This window comes from Mercurialis annua, linkage group LG6 (assembly GCF_937616625.2).
Source record: "Mercurialis annua linkage group LG6, ddMerAnnu1.2, whole genome shotgun sequence".
Classification (NCBI taxonomy): Eukaryota; Viridiplantae; Streptophyta; class Magnoliopsida; order Malpighiales; family Euphorbiaceae; genus Mercurialis; species Mercurialis annua.
This window is the reverse complement of record NC_065575.1, coordinates 3,756,124-3,777,028: the sequence shown is the minus strand read 5'-3', so window position 1 is coordinate 3,777,028 and position 20,905 is coordinate 3,756,124. Positions and strand designations below refer to the sequence as shown.

At 31.6% G+C, this 20,905-nt stretch overlaps 1 protein-coding gene and 2 long non-coding RNA genes across 4 annotated transcripts; 2 read left to right on the top strand and 1 right to left on the bottom strand.

The window, feature by feature from the left end:
- The first annotated feature begins 2,866 nt into the window (after nt 1-2,866).
- On the top strand, nt 2,867-7,374 carry LOC126686822 (serine--glyoxylate aminotransferase). Of its 2 annotated transcripts, none has more exons than XM_050381075.2 (6): nt 2,867-2,984; nt 4,498-4,780; nt 5,230-5,514; nt 6,074-6,440; nt 6,763-6,973; nt 7,103-7,374. In XM_050381075.2, exons 2-6 carry the CDS (start codon nt 4,576-4,578, stop codon nt 7,238-7,240), a joined length of 1,206 nt encoding a protein of 401 aa, XP_050237032.1. In that variant the 5' UTR covers nt 2,867-2,984; nt 4,498-4,575; the 3' UTR covers nt 7,241-7,374. The 2 variants fall into 2 exon arrangements, with proteins under 2 accessions (XP_050237032.1, XP_050237033.1); XM_050381076.1 differs by having other exon boundaries at nt 2,868-2,984; nt 4,503-4,780.
- A 6,579-nt stretch (nt 7,375-13,953) lies between these two features.
- Nucleotides 13,954-16,741, bottom strand: LOC126653971 (uncharacterized). The gene is made up of 3 exons (XR_007632380.2): nt 16,226-16,741; nt 15,425-15,509; nt 13,954-14,235 (listed from the first exon to the last, which is right to left on the bottom strand). It is a non-coding gene; the product is annotated as an uncharacterized LOC126653971 (long non-coding RNA).
- Nucleotides 16,742-17,353: 612 nt separating this feature from the next.
- Nucleotides 17,354-19,993, top strand: LOC126653972 (uncharacterized). The gene is made up of 3 exons (XR_007632381.2): nt 17,354-17,851; nt 17,947-17,999; nt 19,353-19,993. It is a non-coding gene; the product is annotated as an uncharacterized LOC126653972 (long non-coding RNA).
- Nucleotides 19,994-20,905: the final 912 nt, after the last annotated feature.

Here is a 20,905-nt window from a genome sequence, read left to right as displayed (position 1 = left end):
TAATATTTTCTATTTTTAAGTCAATTAACCCCAAATTGGATTATTGTAGTCTCTGAATTTGTTTTTTATAATTCGGAAGTGAATTGATATAAAAATAGAAAGTATTATACTTAATTGATTAAAATGACCAAGTGTGAGTTAATTGTTTATGATGCACAAGTTTAAGAACCGCGATACCCTTTGTTCTTTACTAATTTATGCACTTGACTGGTAAATACCTAACTTTCCTTGATATCTTATATGCTTTCTGCTCTCTGTTACTTGGCTTCAATATTTTGTTTTTGGGTGCATGTTTGATCCTTCCTTTGACACCCTTTTATATGGTTTTTCATTGTAATGAGTTCCATTAGATGAAACATAACTTATGTTGATGCTGTCTAAAATCAATGCTACAAATCAGTATTTTAAGAATTGAACCGGACCGGTGGGTTCAACTGGTCGATTGAAAACTAGAGTCAGTCCAGTTCGATTCTTCATTAAAAACTGAACTACAAAAAGTGGAAATCATTGAATTGTGAAATTGTAGAATGTGTTTGTCTTTTGTTATATTAGTTTGAGTGGTATATTTGTTTAGTTTTTCAATCATTTGCTAGTAAAATTTTATCTGCATGTTTAGCTTTAAACATAAACCTATTTTAATTGATTAACATGTGGTTGAGCCGATGTGGTTGAGCAGAGTGCAATGTGAACCGGTGGTCAAACCAGTTCGGCCGCCGGTTAGGTACTTAAAATTCAAGTGAATGATATTTCTGTTTAGACTTGAGTAGTGTCCATTCATTTAATTATAATTATCTTGCTTTGGCTTAATTTTAATTTTTAGTGATTTTGTCATCAATGATTTGTTTTATTTTACGGGATATTGTTGAAGATTTATGTATGAGAAATTTCCAAAATTTTGTGGTTATCAATTTATATGGGAAGTATATATTTAAAGCAAAACAACATTATCTCATCTTAGGCAACTGCCAAACAGTAGAAAATGAAAGGGAGAAAAGAGAATATAGAAAACTTAATAGTAATAAACAATCCAAAATCTTAAGGTAGCCTCATATTATGAGATAAAAGATTTGCAAAAGGTACTTATAAACCCTTGTGGTCAAGAGTTCGATAATATTTAAGTCCCTATGGTAAGTTGAGGCTCATTTAAGCCCTTATGTTCTGAAAATTGGTACAAACGAGCTCTATCGTTAATACTCAACACTATTCATAACGTCCGTCTGTGTAGTGTGATCAATGCGGATATGGGAATAGCTCCCATTCTCTTTAATTTTTGCGGAGAAAAAAACATTAACTCTTTTAGTGTTTTTTTTTTGACACTTAAACCTCATGTTTTTAGTTATTTATGTGATTTTTTTTTCATATTTGCACTATATAGAGATATTAAGGGTATAAGTGGAAAGAAAAACTTAAAAAGCTTATATACATTTTTTATATAGTTTGAAGGGCTTTTTTTTCGCACTTTCTGTTTTTTTTTTTTTACGTTTAGGAGGATAATTAATTGACATGTTATTGTAGGAACTTATTAAATAAATAGGCATTTCACAGTATCAAAAATAGGTCAATTCGTGCACTTTTAGAGTTCATGTGTTTATTTTAGAGTACAAGGGTTTAATTGAGCTTCTATTCATTATAGGAGTTTAAATAGTCATAACCGTAAATTACAGGGGCTTATCAGTACTTTTGTTTTGTCTAAAAGAAAAGATCAGAAAATATGAACATGAAAAAAATGACGTGTGGTGTTAATTCTCTCAAAATAGGTTGTGGCTGGCATCCTTTTATCGCATTATCTTAAACATTGCTTTCTCAACCTCTCATACAAAACCACTTCCAAGATCTCTGTTGGTTAGGACAAATTACGTTTTAGTTTTTTTATTTTATTTTCTTATTGCCCCATTATTTTGTCATATTTCCATTGTTGCCTCTTTCTCTTCAAATTGTTACTTTTTGGCTTGCCATTGAGGAACTTCATTTTTTTCACTTATGCCCTTGCAAGTTGCCATATAAAATTTAGCAACATAAACTGTATCACACTTTTGGGAAACCAATCATGAATGTAGGCATATCCTATTCTCCGACATAAATGAGGTGGTTAATTAAACAAGTTTTAACTGTGTTAAAAAGTTAAGATTTTTGATCTTTTTAAAATTTGCAAATATTACTTAAATTATGTCAAACTTTCACTTTAATACCATTTTAAGCTTTTTTGTTTTTGCCTAAAACAATGAAAGACAATTTGAAATTGAAGTTTGCTGCTGTTTCTGTTTTTTTTTTTGGATTAAGGATAAAATTTTGTTATTTTAAACAATGAATTTTGCTAACCAAGGAAGTCGGTATTAAAATTTAACTGAAAAATTGAACCAATTAAATTGATTGAAAAAAGAAGAAGATGAAATCAGGTAATAAAATCGAGATAGATTTGTAAATTTTAAAAGTTTTAAATAGATGTATAAAATATAAAAAAGATTTGACTTTTCGATGCTGTTATACCAACAAACAAACTTTCTCGGTGTTAGTGATAGTATTCATTTGTACCGTTTCTAAGGACACTAGAGCTTGAATAAAGTTTCATTTATCATAGAAATTTAAATATTTTATTTTGTTATTTAAAAAATCCTATAAAATTGCAAAATATATAAATTCATAAAGCAAAGGGAGAAAGATGCAAATACAAAAATACTAATAACGAAAAAGCAAAATATAATAGAGCAAATCCGAGGGAGACTAGAGATATTGCCAAGTCAGTCATTCTTAGCCGTAAGATTCCCATTGGCTTACTCTTATCTGCCACGTAGGTAACATGTAGGATCCCACGTAGGAAAATGATTGGCTCTGCCGCCTTCGTATATATTAAAACAAACTCTCTCTTTGGCATTTTACAACAATACGTAAACCATTTCCCTTGTGTTTATTATATTAACACACAATTTTTTTAAAGAAGCCACTCAGTCACTCCTCTGCTTTGGAAACTTCACTCTTTTCATAAGGTAATCGAATCAATCCTGCAATATTTATTTATATTTTCATGTCATTCAACTGAGTTTTTGAGCAAAATTTAAATTCAAATATTTATCTTTTTGATAGACTATATAATTTTTATTAGTGTGTATAGTATTTAGTATGTGTTTCATTTAGGTTGGCAGCATAGAGTTTTAAATTTACTTATTATTTGGTTTGATATAATAGTGAGAGGATGAGAATAAAAATAAATTAACCTTTTTGTGTAGAAAAAATTAAAATTTTAAAAATATATTTAATTTTTTTACAAGATATTAATGTTGAACTTTCATAAAAATATAAAATATATGCTTTATTTTCCTGCAGTTACTTTATTTTTAGGCTACTTTATTTATTTTATTATTGGATGCAAGTGTCTATAATTATATGAATTATAATTCATCCAATCCAATGGTGATAAGTAGATAAGATGTCATTTATTATGTTAAAAAATAGAGTAATTTTAGAAAAGTATTAATTGATTTATTTATTAAAATATGTTCCGGATTATATAAATATACATGTTTCAGTTTATATTATTTTAATTAAATACATCTGATTAAAGTTTCATTTGATTCTAATATAAATGAAAAGTTCATTTAAAGAGGTGGAAAAGGGCAACTAGTGATTCCTATATCTATTTTTAATTACTTTATAAAATAAATATAAAACAAAAGATTATTTATTTTGAGTGAACCAAACGTCTGGTCGTCTTGTTGGTCCTATATCTATATGTTGTGAACTGGCGCTTTAGCCTAATAGAAAAGACCAAATTATCCTAATTTGTAGCTTACCATAATTTTATACACTAAAATGTAAAATAGTAAAAACTCAAAGTAAAAAAACAACAAAAAAAAGATTCTGTTAAACATGATTTTACCTATTTATATAAGAGATATGGTTAAGTATAAATATTAGAGGATCTTGTCAAGTGAAACAATAATATATTTTTCTGTTTTAAATTCTGCTAATGGATGAATCATTTATATGAAATGATGAAAAAATAATCATATTTTCTTCTTTTTGTTATTGATGAGTTTTAAGAAAATCAGTTTGTGGATATGAAATGCTTTCTTTTTAGGAATTCAAAGTCTTAAGTGTAAGTTTAATTCTGAAACTGTTATGTTTTTATTAGAGATTTATATTGACCAGCCTTGAATATTTTTATTGAACCTTTGATTTATGAACATCAAATGGAGTGAGATTGAGTTTCATTTTCATATCTTTTGTCGAATTTTGAAGAAAAAAATGCATATTAATTAACAAGAACTAAATATTTTTGTTGAATTTTATATCGATGAGAAATTTTAATTATATATATGTACACTATGTTGCACGGAAACATAAACGCTAAAACCATAAAAGGTGAAAGGGGAGGCGGCGTAACAATTTTTTTAAGTAATTTTGGAAACAACATAGTACTCTATAAGTTTCCGTGTAGTATAGTATTTATATAAGCTCAAGTTTGTTGAAGTTACACTGATATCATTAAACATTTTCTAGTGAAGGTGTTTCGACGCAGAGAAGCGTCAGGAATTCATAGAGAATAAGTTTTCTGGTCAAACTTTTTGAGAGGGGAAGATGGATTACATGTATGGACCAGGAAGGAACCATTTGTTTGTTCCAGGGCCGGTTAGTATTCCGGAACCAGTTATCCGAGCAATGAATCGAAACAATGAGGATTACCGTTCTCCAGCTATTCCAGCTCTGACAAAAACTCTTCTTGAGGATGTCAAACAGATTTTCAAGACCACTACAGGAACTCCTTTTCTTTTCCCAACCACAGGTATTGATTTTACTCGATCTCCGTTTAGTCAATTTTCGTGTTTCCGAAGCTTTGATGAGGCATTTTGGAGGCTGAATTAATACCAAAAGTGGCATGAGCTTTCAATAAATCATCTAGGTTAGCTAAATTGATACTCAAGCTCTCTTTAAGGTTGTGAGGTTTGAGTTCCAGCCTGATCAAATCCAATTTATTGAAAAAAATGACTCGTAAAATTGAAGGATTCGTCATTCTGCGTTGGTTTGTGTTTGCCAATATTGCAGCTTCTCTGTTTTGTTTTTCTTTTCCGAAATATCGGAACTTTCATCAAGTGATATTATTAGTTAGGACTTAGGAATGCATTCATGACCTGAAAGGCTGAAATAGAACGGGATGTTTCAGAAAAAACATACACGACATTGTTCGTGGATCGTCTAGAATAGTATGACTAAACTCTTATTAACTTTGTTTAGGTACCGGTGCTTGGGAGAGTGCGCTTACCAACACATTATCTCCTGGAGATCGAACTATTTCATTCCAGATTGGACAATTCAGTTTGCTTTGGATTGACCAGCAGCAGCGTCTCGGATTTAATGTTGATGTGGTTGAAAGCGAGTGGGGTCACGGTGCCAATCTTGACATTCTTGCATCAAAACTTGCAGCAGACACTGCACACACTATTAAGGCAGTTTGCATTGTCCATAACGAGACAGCAACTGGAGTTACCAACAACTTGGCCAAAGTGAGAAAGATACTTGGTAAGCATATGCTCTAGATTAAATCTTTTAATTGATGTTCCTTCCTAACTGAAATCGAGAAACAGATTGCCTATATTTTGAAGCTATGCTGCACGGAAACATTTCGAGACCTACGTTTTGGCATTCCATTTTCATTTCTGAAAATGCTTCTAAAATCACAAAACTCTATATTTATGATATATTTTTGTAAAAAAAATACCGTTTCATCGTTTTCATTTGAACATTTCTTGTTTTGGCTAGTCTGTTTCCGTGCTACATAGTTTTGAAGTAGTAACTATGTATTGTTTCAATGCTAACTAGTTCAAATATTCCTATTTGAAATTGCCTATATTTTGAAGCTCTATTGTACAGAAACTTTTCGAACCCTATATTTTGGTGTTTAATTTTTATTTCCGAAAAATCTCTTGAAACTCCTAAACTTTATATATTTGTATCTTGTTCTTATAAAAATATATAGGTTCGTCGTTTCTGTTTCAGCATTTCTTATGAGGGCGTGTCTGTTTCGTGTGCTACATGAAAATATATACATTCTGATCCTGATGTTTGTGTGAATTCTCAGATGACTACAGGCATCCCGCTCTTTTTCTGGTCGATGGAGTGTCTTCCATATGCGCGCTTGATTTCCGTATGGATGAATGGGGAGTAGATGTGGCTTTGACCGGATCTCAGAAGGCTCTTTCTCTTCCAACTGGAATGGGAATTGTGTGTGCAAGCCCCAAAGCTCTTGAAGCATCAAAAACTGCAAAATCAGTGAGAGTGTTCTTTGACTGGAAGGACTACTTGAAATTCTACAAACTCGGAACCTTTTGGCCTTATACTCCTTCCATTCAATTGCTTTATGGACTTAGAGCAGCTCTTGATCTCATTTTCGAGGAAGGACTCGACAATGTGATCGAACGACATGCTCGTCTTGGCCGAGCAACTCGGTAAGTTGTTTAACCTTGAGGCATCATTTGATACAAGTTTGTTGTAAGGGTTGAACCAAAACGTTTTAAAAAAATTCAAACTCGAAACTAACTGAATTTATAAGAATTTAAAAACTTCTAAACTTCTAACCGAATTGGTTCAGTATTTTCTTTTCCGTTACTAGAACCAATAATAAACTGATATTTAACTTTCAAATCAAATCGAACAGAAATTTCCTATAATATAAAACCGAACTGAATTTTTCAATTTGGTCATTATTCGATTTGGTTCGATTTTTACAGAGTCCTAGTTTGTTGATTGTGTTGGGTGATGAAAATGTAGGCTTGCTGTGGAGGCATGGGGGTTGAAGAACTGTACTCAAAGTGAGGAATGGTTCAGTGACACAGTGACTGCAGTTCTGGTTCCTCCACATATTGACAGTGCCGAAATTGTAAGGAGGGGATGGAAACGATACAACCTGAGCTTAGGTTTGGGTCTTAACAAAGTTGCTGGCAAGGTTTTCAGAATAGGCCATCTTGGCAACGTAAATGAGGTACTCTTCATCACCCATATCGTATATCGGACAACTTTTTTAATCCCGAAAAACGTTAAAAATGACCTCGAAACACAAGTTTGAGGGCCGGGTTGACCCTTTGCTTATATTTGTGTATTTTTTGATCAGCTGCAATTGTTGGGTTGTCTGGCCGGAGTGGAGATGATACTGAAGGACGTAGGGTACCCGGTGAAGCTCGGAAGCGGAGTAGCAGCAGCCTGTGCTTATCTGCAGAACAGCACCCCTCTAATTCCTTCCAGGATTTGATTTTATATTCTTATAGTTAATTTCTTGTTATCCACGTAAGACAAATTCTTGTAAAATATGCATACTTTTTTCTTCTTGTGCTCGTACTCTTTCTGAGGTTCATATCATCTTCTATGTAAATCTTTGCTTCTTAATTAGTTATCTTATGTTCTTCAAATAATCCTCAATTACATTTTAGGATTAATTGTTAACCTACTTGAAATCGATCTAACTAATTTAACAAAAACAAGAAAATGTTACATATCAATGATTATCGAATAATTACTTAAAGAGGGTTGAGTTATTTTTTTAAAATGCGACCAATATGACATGTTGTTTGGTCTAAAAAGCTAATGAGAAAAATAAAATAATATGTTGTTCGATCTAAAAAATATGTTGATTAGTCTAAAAATAAAAATAAAGTCAAACTATAACATCAGTTGGTCTAAAAAAATGCTATATGCCTATGATGTCTTAAGCCACCGTTCCGACTAATTTAGAGTGTGTCTCGTGGAACTCATTAAGACGACAAAATTCTTTCGTACGATTTTTTAAAGTTGCTTCATATCCAGGGTTCTAACTCGATAAACTCACATGAGATTCTTAAAAAGTAGAGTGAATAACTTCAAAAAACAATCTCAATTTTGAAAAAAAAGAGAGGTACAAGAGTGTTATTTTTGTAAAATTCAGGAGGCAAAATTAATTTTCCTATCACATTATTTAACACGACAATTTGCTCTGTTCCATAAGGAAAGAAACAAGCAAATAAAATTAGCCTAATCACTCAAAAAAAATATTTAGCTCCTTAACAATTGCACCCTGATGTAGGAATTTTTTCAATCTTACCCCAATTTTCCTTTTTGTGTTTCAATTTTACTCCAAATATTAAATTGACCTCTTTTCATTTAGAAAAAAATTTAAAATAATTTTTCATTTTTAGCATATATTTTAATTAGACCCTAATGTTATTATTAATATTAAAATTTAAGGGGTATTTTGAACTTTTTTTTAAATAAAAAGAGATCAATTTAATGCTTGGAGTACAATTGAAACATAAAAACCTAAATCAGGATAAAATTGAAAAGAGTTTTGAGTGATAAAGCCAATAAAGTTTGGTTTCTTCTATGTTATTGGTAATTTGGTACTACATTGAACATTCTATTAAAAAGCATAAAAATATCAATTTTCTGTAAAATTGAGGGGGTGAAAAGTTAATTTTCTTCTCACAGTTTAGGGTTAATAGGAGTCGTCGGAAAATGGTAGAAACCGGCGAAATGAAAGAAGATAGAATCATTGTTGGAAATATGTTAGTAACTGCTGCATAGGTAGTTAAAGAATTCCTTGTTCCTGTTATTCATTTTTATCAATGTTAATATTTGTAACAGGATTACACACTTTTCTGATATAGATTGTTCTAATCCATTTGTTATTTTGTCTAATTACTACTCCCTTCGTCCATTTTTAATCGTCGTTTTAGGCTAGATTGCTAAAATTTTGCTATAATTAAAAAAGTGCTTCTTTTATCTAAAATTACAAACATAAAAACTATATAACCCTATTTATAAACTAGCACTATTGAAAATTTAATTTTAAAAGTAGAGTCACTATTGGATGATTTAAATTTTGAAAATCGAACTACCATTTAATGAAGTGATTTAATAAGAAGGTTAAATTTGGAATAGTATTGTAAAAGTCACATAAAAATCTTAAAGTGACAGACAAAAATATTTGTGTAAAGCTACAACTAAAAATGGACTGAGGGAGTATAACGTATATGCAACTTATCTTACTATAGTATAGATGAAAATTGATGAATTGCATGATTGTGAGGGAAGTGGAGCCGTTTACATTTGGTTATAAATTTGAATGAGATGATATTTGAAGTGTAATATTGGAAAATTTGCAAAAAGAATGCAAGATCTGGAACTCGGGCATAATGTCTGCTTAATCTTATAAATGTAAAAATACAGTATTATTCTGCTGAATCTGATTTACTCCTTTACTTTATAAATTTCATAAAATATAGTACATTTTGCTCCTTTGACCAGTTATATGTTCTAGAATTATGATAGTAATGTCTCTATGCATTAAAACAATCAAGGATTGCTATCATTTTGAGAGTCAGTATTTGTCTTTGTTTTCTCAACTTCTGATCTATGCTTTCATTTTTAGTCACATGTTATTGTCCATGAACGGAATTTTCATCAACGATCCTTTGATTCCTTTACATACATTGCGATTGCGGTAAATAATTTTGTTAACTGTATGTATTATGTTTGCAATATGTTCATATTGTCTCCCAAGTCGGAGAACGTTAGCAGCCATAGATGCCTATATCTCGACTTTACTTCCGCAAGAGCTTTTGTTCTTTTCGGAATGCACAACAAGCAACTAGAAGTTACAACAAGCAGCCTCTGTGGTCCTCCCTTTGTTTGAATTGTTAATAGTTGCTCAACCGAGTTCTTGTGTATAAGTTTTAGGCCAAATGACTAAAAAAGGTCAAACCTTTCATGAAAATTTCACAAAAATTCAAAACTTTCAATTTTATCCAATTTGTCCTGAAACGCAAGATTTCGTTTTATAAAATATTTGAACTTTTGTGAAACTTGCATAGAAACTTTCATGAAATATTTGGTCATTTGGTATAAGTTTTATCTACTATACTTAAAAAAAAATGTTAGACCTCATCTCACCTTGTGTTTCTCCAAATTTAAGTGTAAATCCATCACCTTATCAAAGCTTATGTTTCTCATCCTTTTCTTGTAGCTAAACTGACAAGCTTTTCCTTGCAACATGTTAGATCGTTGAGAATTTGGATTATATAAAATTTTACATAATTTAATGTATTGATTATAGTTTTTTGTTCTTTTAAAAAAAATCAATTTTAACTGGTTCTGTAAACAAAGAAGAATTTGAATGAAATAGGCTGTAATTTTTTTCTATAATCATTAATCTCTTATTTAAAAGAATGAACAAAGGACCCTTAAAGTTGTGTCTCGGATTCAAATAAGTCATTTATAATTTTTTTAGTCATTTTACACTCACAAACTTGTATTTCGGGGTTCAGTTAGTCGAATTCTTTTATCTAAAGAGTTTATCTATAATTAAGAGTTCAAAATTTATATCATGTACATTTCAAATAAGTAATAATTATTTTTTTATAAAAAACAAAGTAGTTATTTTGGCTCTCCAACCTCACTCCCCGCTCTATATAACATTAATACTATTTTGATTATCAAGATATATTTAATATTTTTCTCATTCATGAATATGGAGAAAAAAAATAGAAAAATTAAATGAAAATTCATGAATATAGGAAATATTAACCAAATTACGTAAAAATAAAATTCACGAGTAGACCCCATAATATAATCAGCCTTGGTGGAGGCAATATGAATTGCAATAGGTCGGATAACAGTAACGGCAACAACTTTGCCGCCGCTCCTCCAGTGAATTTCTTTAGTTACTATCATGGTTCATTTAAATCGACGATGCATGCTAATTATAAAAGCTAATGAACTGAGTCAAAAAAAAAATGTTTACTCTAAGCTGTTTTTAAAAAATAATTTTTTTGACGAAAAAGTTTTATAGAGTAGTATTTGTTGAAAAATTTTGAAAAAATATTTTTGTGTGACTAATCCGTGTGTTGCTCATTTGAAGAAAAAGTTTTATATAGTAGTATTTGTGTTGGAGAAATATTTTGAAAAAATTTGAAAAAATATTTTTGTGTGACTAACCTAACATTGCGTGTGTGTGTGTTTGAGCAACCAAACCAACACCATTAATTTTTTGTGTCAAACCTAACATATATTAGTTAGGCTGCTCAGACAAAAACACAAATATATTAAGTTTGACACTAAAAATTGATGGTGTTGGTTTGGTTGCTTACATACACACACAATGTTAGGTTAGTCACACAAAAATATTTTTTCAAAATATTTTTCTAATTGTAATACTTTGTACTTTTGGTAAAAATATAATTTAAATTATTATATCATATTTGGCTAATAATAAATTAATTTTTAAAAATGGTTTGGAAAATGAACTTTTGGCATAAAGTTGCTTGTTATTTATATATATATATATTGGCTAATAATCACCCATGGCACCTCAACTTTAAGGGTACGGGCGCTAAACCCCCTGAAGTTTAAAAACGGACGCTAAACCCCCTGATCTTTGTGGCGGCGCTCACTAAACCCCTTTTGGACGAAATATGACCAAAATACCCCTGGCGCCGTTTTTCCTGGTCAACTGACTTTTTTTTAAAAAAAAATAAAATAAATAGTGCTGCCACGTCAGCTGCCACGTCACCAAACTACCCTAAAAAATTAAAACACCTAAAATACCCCTAAAACACTCAACCCAATCAAATCAACCCAAGAACATCCAACCAAACCACTTTCACCCGAACCACCACCCCACCGCTCTCCGGCCACCACGTTCGACCACCGCCATGGACGAAACATTTTCCGGCCGGTCTGTTCTTCGTGGAAGAACAGATCCCAGGCCTGTTCTTCCACGAAGAACAGACCTTGGATCTGTTCTTCGTGGAAGAACAGATCCGTCGTTCTTCCACGATGACCGGAAAATTTTCCGGTGGTGGTCGGGTGGCGGGTGGGGTGGTGGTTGGGTCGGTTTTTGGGTTGATAGATTGGTTTATATTAAATTGGGTTGGTTTGATTTTTTTTAAATTAAATTAGGGGTATTTTGGGTTTTTCAAATTTTTAAGATATATTTCTGACGTGTCAGATGATATGACAGTGTCAGAATTTTTTTTAAAAATGTCAGTTGACTGAAAAAACGGCGCCAGGGGTATTTTGGTCATATTTCGTCCAAAAGGGGTTTTGTGAGCGCCGCCTCAAAGTTCAGGGGGTTTAGCGCCCGTTTTTAAACTTCAGAGGGTTTAGCGCCCGTACCCCTAAAGTTGAGGGGCCATGGGTGATTATTAGCCATATATATTAGTTAAGTTGCTCACACAAAAACACAAATATATTAGGTTTGACACAAAAAATTGATGGTGTTGGTTTGGTTGCTCACACACACACCATGTTAGGTTAGTCACAAAAAAAAATATTTTTCAATATTTTTCAACAATATTTCTCCAACACAAATTGTAATACCCTGTACTTTTAACGAAGATATAATATAAATTATATATTATATTTGGTCGATAGTAAGATAATTTCCGAAAATGGTTCAGGAAATGGACTTTTGGCATAAAATTACCTGTCATTGAAAAATATTAATAGGAAATTAATTTTTAAATAATTAAAGCAAATATGACGAGAATTTAAAGAAAAATTTTCATTAAGTGAAAATAAGAAAAATTCTCAAACAGTGATGATTTGAAGAAGAAAAAGAAGGAAGAAGAAGAAGAGGAATGGAGAGAGCTGAATATGGAACGATGCGTTTTAAGAAAACCGTACAAAAGAAAGAAATTGCTCCGTGTATGGTAGTTTAGGGATTTAAAAGTATGCATTGTATATTAGTTAAAAAAAGTGAAATCTTGGTTATTTGCAAAAAAAGCCCTTTGCTTAATTCTATCTTCTATTATGAACCATGGACATCTGCAAAGGTCATCACCATTTTTTCCTCACTATTTTTCAGTTTTGTGAATTTTCACCAAATTCACTCCAATAGTCATCACCAAATTCTTTACCGAAAAAGTTACTTTTTTACTTTTTAATATTATATTCATTTTCAATTCTTAACATTTTATACACTTTTTAGCAATTATATCCACAAACTTATTTATGCTCATATTTATCTGAATTCTACATATAGTATTATTGATATTTCAAAAAAATAAATTGCTATTAATTTTTTTAATTATAAAATCTTATAAAATTTAATTTATATTAAAATTATTTAAAATAAACATTACATTAATTTATTTAAATTAGCACAATAAAAAAACTAAAATAAACATTACCTTAATTTATTTAAATTAACACAACATAAAAATTAAAATTAACGAAAATATAAATCAATCCTCATAATGACTATGGTTCATCCACAAATGCTTTATTAAAGCATTGCGAAGTTCAAGATGAGCATTTTTATGTTATTATTTTATAAAATTCTTCATGTTATTGTTCCATAAAAATATAAATTATTTATGTTATTGTTTCGTAAGATTTTTATGTTATTGTTTCATAAAATTATTCATGTAATATTTTTATATTATTGTCTCGTTAAATTATTTAATAAGTAAGTAATTAAATACAACTACAAATTATATGTATTAAAGTGTATATTAACCATATTATTTTATTTAAAAAGTGAAATGGTGAAAGAAAAATTCCTTACCATTCTTTATGAAAGAGAGTGTGAGGGAGTCACCAACTCCCTTGGAGATGGGGGAGTCATTAATTCTCATTTTGATGACTCCCCTTGGAGATGGTTTAAGTTGTCATGAATTGAACCAATCAACTTTTGTGTTTTCTATTTAAACATAATTGATAAAAAAAATATAAAATTATTAAACCACATTTTCATAATTTTTTATTCAAGATTCTATTATCAATTTCGTCATAATTTTGGAGATTAATTAATTTTATATATTTAAAATATGCAGCTAAATTCGTTCATTTTTTGCTTACCCGGCCAAGATGGATGTTATACTTATACACACTGCAGAGTCAACTGCTAAGCCAGCTAACTCTCCTATCTGCCAAAAATAAAATAAAAATCAACAATAAATATGTGTCACGACCCGATTTCTCGAGCCGCGACCAGCGCTAGGGAATGGGAGTGGTAGCTCCGAAACCCGTAGCAAGCCTAAAAACCTGTGTAAATTTTTCGCAAATCAAATCATTTTTTTTCATATATCAAAATACATGTGGCCCCATTTTACAAAAATATCAGAGTTAAAATGCGCTAGTCAAATACATAGACAAAAACATCTAAACTACTGTGGACTGCTAGAATGAAAACCTTCTTTCACTTCTTATGCAAATGACTTCCGAGAATTAAAACTTCAGAAACTTGACTTTCCAAATAATATCATGCTATCCCTGAAAAATGGGAGGAGCAACGGGGTCAGTATAAAACTGAGTGAGTTCACCAAATTACACGCAATATCACATAAAGGGTTAAAATCGTTGAAAATCCATTTTATATATCAAAAATAATCTGTTGACATCATATTGCGTATCTTCTTTACTTTCCTTCATAACTCTTTGTTTATTTCATAAACTTATAGTTTATAAGTATTTGTCGTTCTTGATTTCTTATTATGATATTGATATTTTTTTCTTTCTCATTTTGTGGCATTAGTTTTCGACCGAATCTTAAATCCAAGTTTATATTATCATGATTTTAAGTCGAACTAAATCATTGGCAAGTCTCTTGTGACTTGATCCTTATGGTTGGGTCCCGAGATAGTTCAACCGAGTTACCCATAACCATATGGTACAGTCCCGAGATAATTCAACCGAGTTACTTGTACCATTTCTCAATCCCAAACGATCGATAGGAGTCCCGAGATAATTCAACCGAGTTACTCCTTAGACACGGGTCCCGAGATAGTTCAACCGAGTTACCTTCGTGTCTGCATTCGGACTCTGCACCCTGCAGGTCTTTTGAACTTAACTGTCGATTCATATAATTTATATTGACATTTAATAGGAGTGTTTGTTCACATTGTGTCTCGATCTTGTTTCGTATTGATTCTCGATGTATCGCACTTACTTTTTATTTCGTTTGAGTTCCGAGGATTATCATCGAGAATGGATGAGATACAGGTCCCGGGATAATTCTACCGAGTTCAACCTTATATCTCAGTTCTTATTATTGGGTGTACCATAGTACAATTCTCATTTTACGTTTACTAGTTGATTTTGTATTTTTCGTTATGTTATATTGATCCTTTATGGACCATGGCATGCACATTACATCTACAAGCATACATCTATAACACACGCACGTATGGGTATTTATTATGTTTGATAGTACATATCAGAATGTACTATATTTCCTTATTCATATTTGATTTGATTCATGTCATTTTACTTTACCCATCCCCGGTGCCTTAACATTTATGTTATTATCAAAATAACACATTACGATAAAACATCATTTTCAAAGCATACATACGTATACATTTTAAAACCAAACATTTCAAATATATAAATATTCATATAGCTTTTCGTATTAAAATACGTAGCTTTATGAATATTAGCGAGTAACTTAAAGTGTACTCACCACTTGCTATCCAAATTCTTCAAATAATTATGACGATATCTCGATCCGTTTTCCTCGAGCCTTATCAATAGTCGCTTCTTCGAGTCTACGCAAATTCGATAACGCTACGAATTAATAACAAATCTAATTACGATTACGCATCTAAAATTGGTTCGATCAACCTACTTCGGTCATTAGAAAAGCTTATCTAAAATAGTCCGACCCCTAAACGAAATCGACATTCTTAAAGTTTCGAACGTCTCCTACGACTTTCGTTGAGGTCTCAGACCATGAAACGCACCCGAAGGTGTCGAAAACAAGCTTGGAAGTTAATACATCAAGCTGTCCAGAATAACAGTTCAGACTGCACACAAAAATGTTCTGCCACAAATGACCATTTTAGAGTCCGATTCAGAAAAAGCGTAAACTTAGAAAATTATAGTTAACATCCTAAAGTTTCCGTATCAACAAACGGAACTTGATTTGGAGTTATAAAAATCGAGCTATGGTTCACACAAGATGGCTGTTCTGCAAGAACAGATTCTACAAAACGTCCAACTAGTTTCCGTTGAACTAATACCTATTAACACTACTAAACGAAAGCCAATCCGGGGAATGGGAGGGGCTGGAAAGAACCTACCCGGAGCCTAGGATACACAACACACAAAACACAACCCTCAAACTCACCATCATCATACAACAATCCAATCAAAACCAAGTTCTACAATTCAATCATTACTACCAATCCTTACAAAACCCTATTCAATTCTCATCAAATTTTTGTCAACAACAACTCATAAATTTCAGAATATAAACCCTTACCTTAATGATGTCTTCTTGGCCGAACCTTAGCCATCAAAAACCTTCATGAATTCTCTTAATCCAAGCTCATACACAAGATATAACAACCAAACACAACAATCACCATTACAACTAACAAAACCGAAATATTAAACCTGAAAACCTAACTTTAATTTGAGTTTATTACCTCAAATTGAAGCCATAGATCTGTAGATAATCCTTTCCTCGTTCCGTGGCCGCAAGAATCGCTAAATTTCGTTGAGAAACGAAGAAGTTATGAAGATTTGAAGTTGGGAGGATTTGGGAGAAAAGGGGTTACGGATTTCATCTTCTTCTTGCTGTAAATTATGTTTGAAATGAATGAATATTCATTCATTAATGATGATAATAAGTGGTTAAAATGTCTCTCTTAGTCCTTGAAGTTGCCATCTCCTCAAACTTTATTTTCTAACTTTTCTTTCGTCCAATTTAGTCCACTAATCCTTTAATCATTCGATTCTCGATGAATTCCGTATTATTTATTTTCCAAATAAATAATATTAGTATCATATCTTATAATATCACTTTCCAATAATTTATTTTGGCAATTTTGGCCAAAAACGCTCAAATTTCCATTTTGAGCTAACTTGCACTTTTTCTCATTTTTTCATCCAATTTTCATATTAATGACTATCGATAACCACTTTATCGATATTATTTTATTATCTTGAGAAAATAGAGTAAAACACAACTTCCTCCGGAAGTTTGTGGTTAAAAGTCCACTTTAGTCCTTAAAGTGGCTAATTTGCACTTTAACCCTTATTCTTAACTAATCGTCAAACTATCTTCTAAAACGATTTCGTATACTTACGAAACTTGACGATCATTTATTAATAATATTTCACGGACCTTGGCGTGAATATTATTAACTCTGGCTTTCCAACTTATTTTATTTTATTCTCTTTTTATCTTGATTAAATCTCATTGCTCATCTAATAATTTTCAGTTAAAATTATTATTTTACGATAATTCCAATAGACCCGATTCGGTCTAAGTCCTTATTATCCAGTCTTAATCTGATAGTCTCATTCTTAATTCTTACGATTATGCCTCGTGGCATTACACGTAATACCTCAAAAATTTAGGTTATTACAATATGAAAGAAATAAAACATGAAAGAATTAATTTTGGATGATGTTGTAATACCCTGTGTTTTTCCGGCTTGTTCCGATGATTTTTTTGATGTGTTTTGGTTTGGATTTTGGTGGTTGATTCCTTGAAAGTATTGTTTGTTTTGTATAACCTTTGGTGTGTTGTTTTGATTAGGTTCTGAGCTTTATCGAATAAGTGTTTATGTGTTTTCCAGATGTGACATGCTTTAGTAAAATGTCCATATCTCCCTAATGCACCGTTGGATCGGGCTCATTTTTTGATATGATGTTCCTAAGAGAATTTTCTAAAATTTGGTTGGTCGGATCGGTTTTTTGATGTGTCGCGGGCGTGATAGGCCTATCACGGGCGTGATGCGGGCGCTGCTGATTTAAAATTTCCTATTTAAATCCCCCTTATTCGACCCAAAATTATTTCCTTCGACTCTAAGAACCCTAGGGCGGCTGGAACATCATACTAACTCAATTCCCCACCCATTCCCTTCAATTTTGATCATTAGTAAGTGTTCTTATCATAGTTTTCATGGTTTAATTCATTGGTTTATGATTTTTGTGATTCTAAGTCTATATCTCCTTGGGTATCATCAATTGTAGGCTGTTCTTGACCAATTATTTATGGGTTTTGTTGTTCTTTGGTTAATCATAAGGTATGTGCTTCTATTCCCTTATTTTTGCGTAAAGACTGCTAGGTTTTTGATTCGAATCAATTGCATTGGGTGTTGTGGCTTGTATATTCTGTTTTGCTATGGTTTTAAATCTGAATATTCATGTTATGTGATGAGTTTGGCTTATTGTTGATTGTTTATACATAGGGTGTTTGGAATTATGATTTGATTCAAAGGCTATGTGAATTGGCATGTTATGGTGTGATTTATATCTTGTTTTTAAGATGTTTAGGTGGCTGGAAATATAATACTTATGGCTGTTTTGGCATGTTAGAATCAAGGCTTGGGTTATTCAATTGTTTGGCAATTTAGGTGTTGATTTTCGGGTTTGATTTGCATAGAAATAAATTAGTTGGTTTGGTTTGGTGTTGAAGTGTTTAGTGGCTGTCCATGCATGTTTAAGATTGTTTTTGGTGGATTAAACATATTGATATTGTTTAAGTTTGATTGACAATTGATTCATGATATTATTTACAAGTTATGCTATGTTTGCCATGATGAAGTGACGTCTTGATGCACTAATTTCATATCTGAAAATGAGAGTTGGACTGTATATTAAATCATGTTTAAATTCATTTAAGGTGATTTATTTAAGTTGTATATACTTCGGGTGAAATTGCCAAATGTTGGCAATTTGTTTGTCATGCTATTACTATTGGACTATTATTGATTTTACAAGTCTTATTTGAATTCTTGTTTCAAAATACTTTGATTTAACGAAAGGATTTTGATTTTAACTTTGGATTATACTTTGGCAATAGTTGGGTCGGGTTAGACTTGTGTTGCCCGACATGTTGTGTTGAGCTTATTATGTGGTTTATGGCTAACACACTACTCTGAAAAATTCAATGGATTTTAATGATATATCTAAGCTATATGGCTTATTGTTTCTTATGGTTATATGGCATTGTTAAGTTATGGGTTAAGTTCTTATTTGCAAATGATTTTGGTTTTGTTGAAGGATTTTGGTTTACTTTGCTTTACTTTAGTTTATACATTGGTATACGTTGGGGTCGGGTTAGACTTGTGTCGCCCGACATGTTGTGTTAATTTATACTGCAGTAAGGCTAACACATTACTCTGGAAAAATCTTGAATTTGAAAAGAAACCATTTAAGTTATGAACTCCGGATTTGTTTTAAAGATAAGAACTCATCTCAGCTTAACTTGTCTTATTTGTTGATGTGGATTATATGGATTCTTTGGTTTGGTTGGCACGTGGATGTTTACCTTACTTTGGCTTATACCTTGGTTGTGTTTAAATGTTAGTCCTATGTGGTGTCTAGTATTCTTAGAGTTAGGGGTTGTTCGAGTTTTAACTTATATATTGTTTTAGACCCGTCGACTGCTCGTGTTTCGGAGTTTACGCAGAGTTAGCTGTTTGCCAAGATTTCAAGTGGTAAGCAAGCAGTGAGTTTGTAGTGCTATTTATCGCTTTATTAAGTACCGCAATTTATTTTAGTATTATAAATGCTTTTGAACTGTTTTAAGCGATTATGGATCTGGATTGAAACGAGCTACTCGATAGGCTTGTATCGAGACTGTGTGCACCGGTAAGTACTCTGGGATCGGAAGACTAATGTCTTGCTTACGCTGGTATATATATGACGAGGATATATTCCCGTCCACTCTGGGTTTATCAGTATGTTATGTCATACTTACGCTGAGATTATTTCAATACTGTTTTCCATAATCATACTATATTAGTATAAACTGTTTTGATTTAAGGGTTTTAAACTTAATAAATGTAAATAATATTGCGAACTCATCTCAGTATATCTGACCCCGTTGTTTTCCCAAATTTTCCAGGTTTATGATTTGAAAGCTGGTACACTCCGTTTCTTTTGATTATTTGGAGGTTTTTATGTTATTTAACTAGTTACTGTTTTTGAACTCTTAGACTGCAGTAGAACTAGTTAGTATATGTTATATTTGATATTACACTTTGGGATTATCGATTTGATCGATTATTTATTATTGTGATGTTTACTCTGGATTACATTATTGTTATATATAAGGCATGATGTCTAGCATCTCAGATATTTAAGCTATTTATATTAGAACTGTAATATAAATTGCTAGACCTAGGTTGAAGTCTCGGTTGCCCCCGAGCAGTTTTCTGCAGGTTTAAATGTTTAATTGTTTTCCGCAAGACTTGCTACAGGTTTTGCTATGACCATACCCATACTCTAGCGCCGGTCACGATTTATGAAATTGGGCCGTGACAGATGTCATATTACAGCTTTAGTATCAGTTACAATTTCCATTACAAGAGCTTGAAATTTTGATCCCCAAGGTGAACTGATGAAGTGGTTCCTATATGTTTTATAGGATGAAGTAGCACTTTTAATGTAAATAATGCAGATATTGCTCCCGTTAGCTGTGCTGCTGCATAAAATGGCACTTGCAATAGTGTTCATAAAATTAAACCCATTTAATTAAAAGAAAAATATTATAAAATTAAAAATGGCTAAACCATTAAATATTAATCATGATTAAAGAAACAAAAAGTTAGAGAAACAATCTAAATATATATTTTAAAAAAAGTAACGGATGAATATTAGCGAGTGGTTTGATTAGTATTATCATTTTATATAAGAGTTATGGAGGGCTCAGGTTCAATCTATAAATTATCACTATCATTTATTTAAATGAGAGTTTATTATCTTTATGACGAGTACAAATGCCAAAATCTAGTCCAGTTTTATTCATATTAGAACAAGATTGGTTTCATCAAGGGATCGTAGATCAGAGAAATTTTTAGGTAGATTCGGTCCACCACGGCATCAATGGACTAAACCTATCACATTATGACACGTCATTAAAATAATGACACTATCTTAATATTACTATTCAAAAGTGTAAATAAGTAATAAACAAAATTACGAT

Bases quoted from the DNA above. Each gene is read 5' to 3' on its own strand.
- LOC126686822 (XM_050381075.2), top strand. From the start codon at position 4,576: ATGGATTACATGTATGGACCAGGAAGGAACCATTTGTTTGTTCCAGGG. The intron at 4,781-5,229 runs GTATTGATTTTA...AACTTTGTTTAG, and splicing joins TTTTCTTTTCCCAACCACAG to GTACCGGTGCTTGGGAGAGT. The intron at 6,974-7,102 runs GTACTCTTCATC...TTTTTTGATCAG, and splicing joins ATCTTGGCAACGTAAATGAG to CTGCAATTGTTGGGTTGTCT.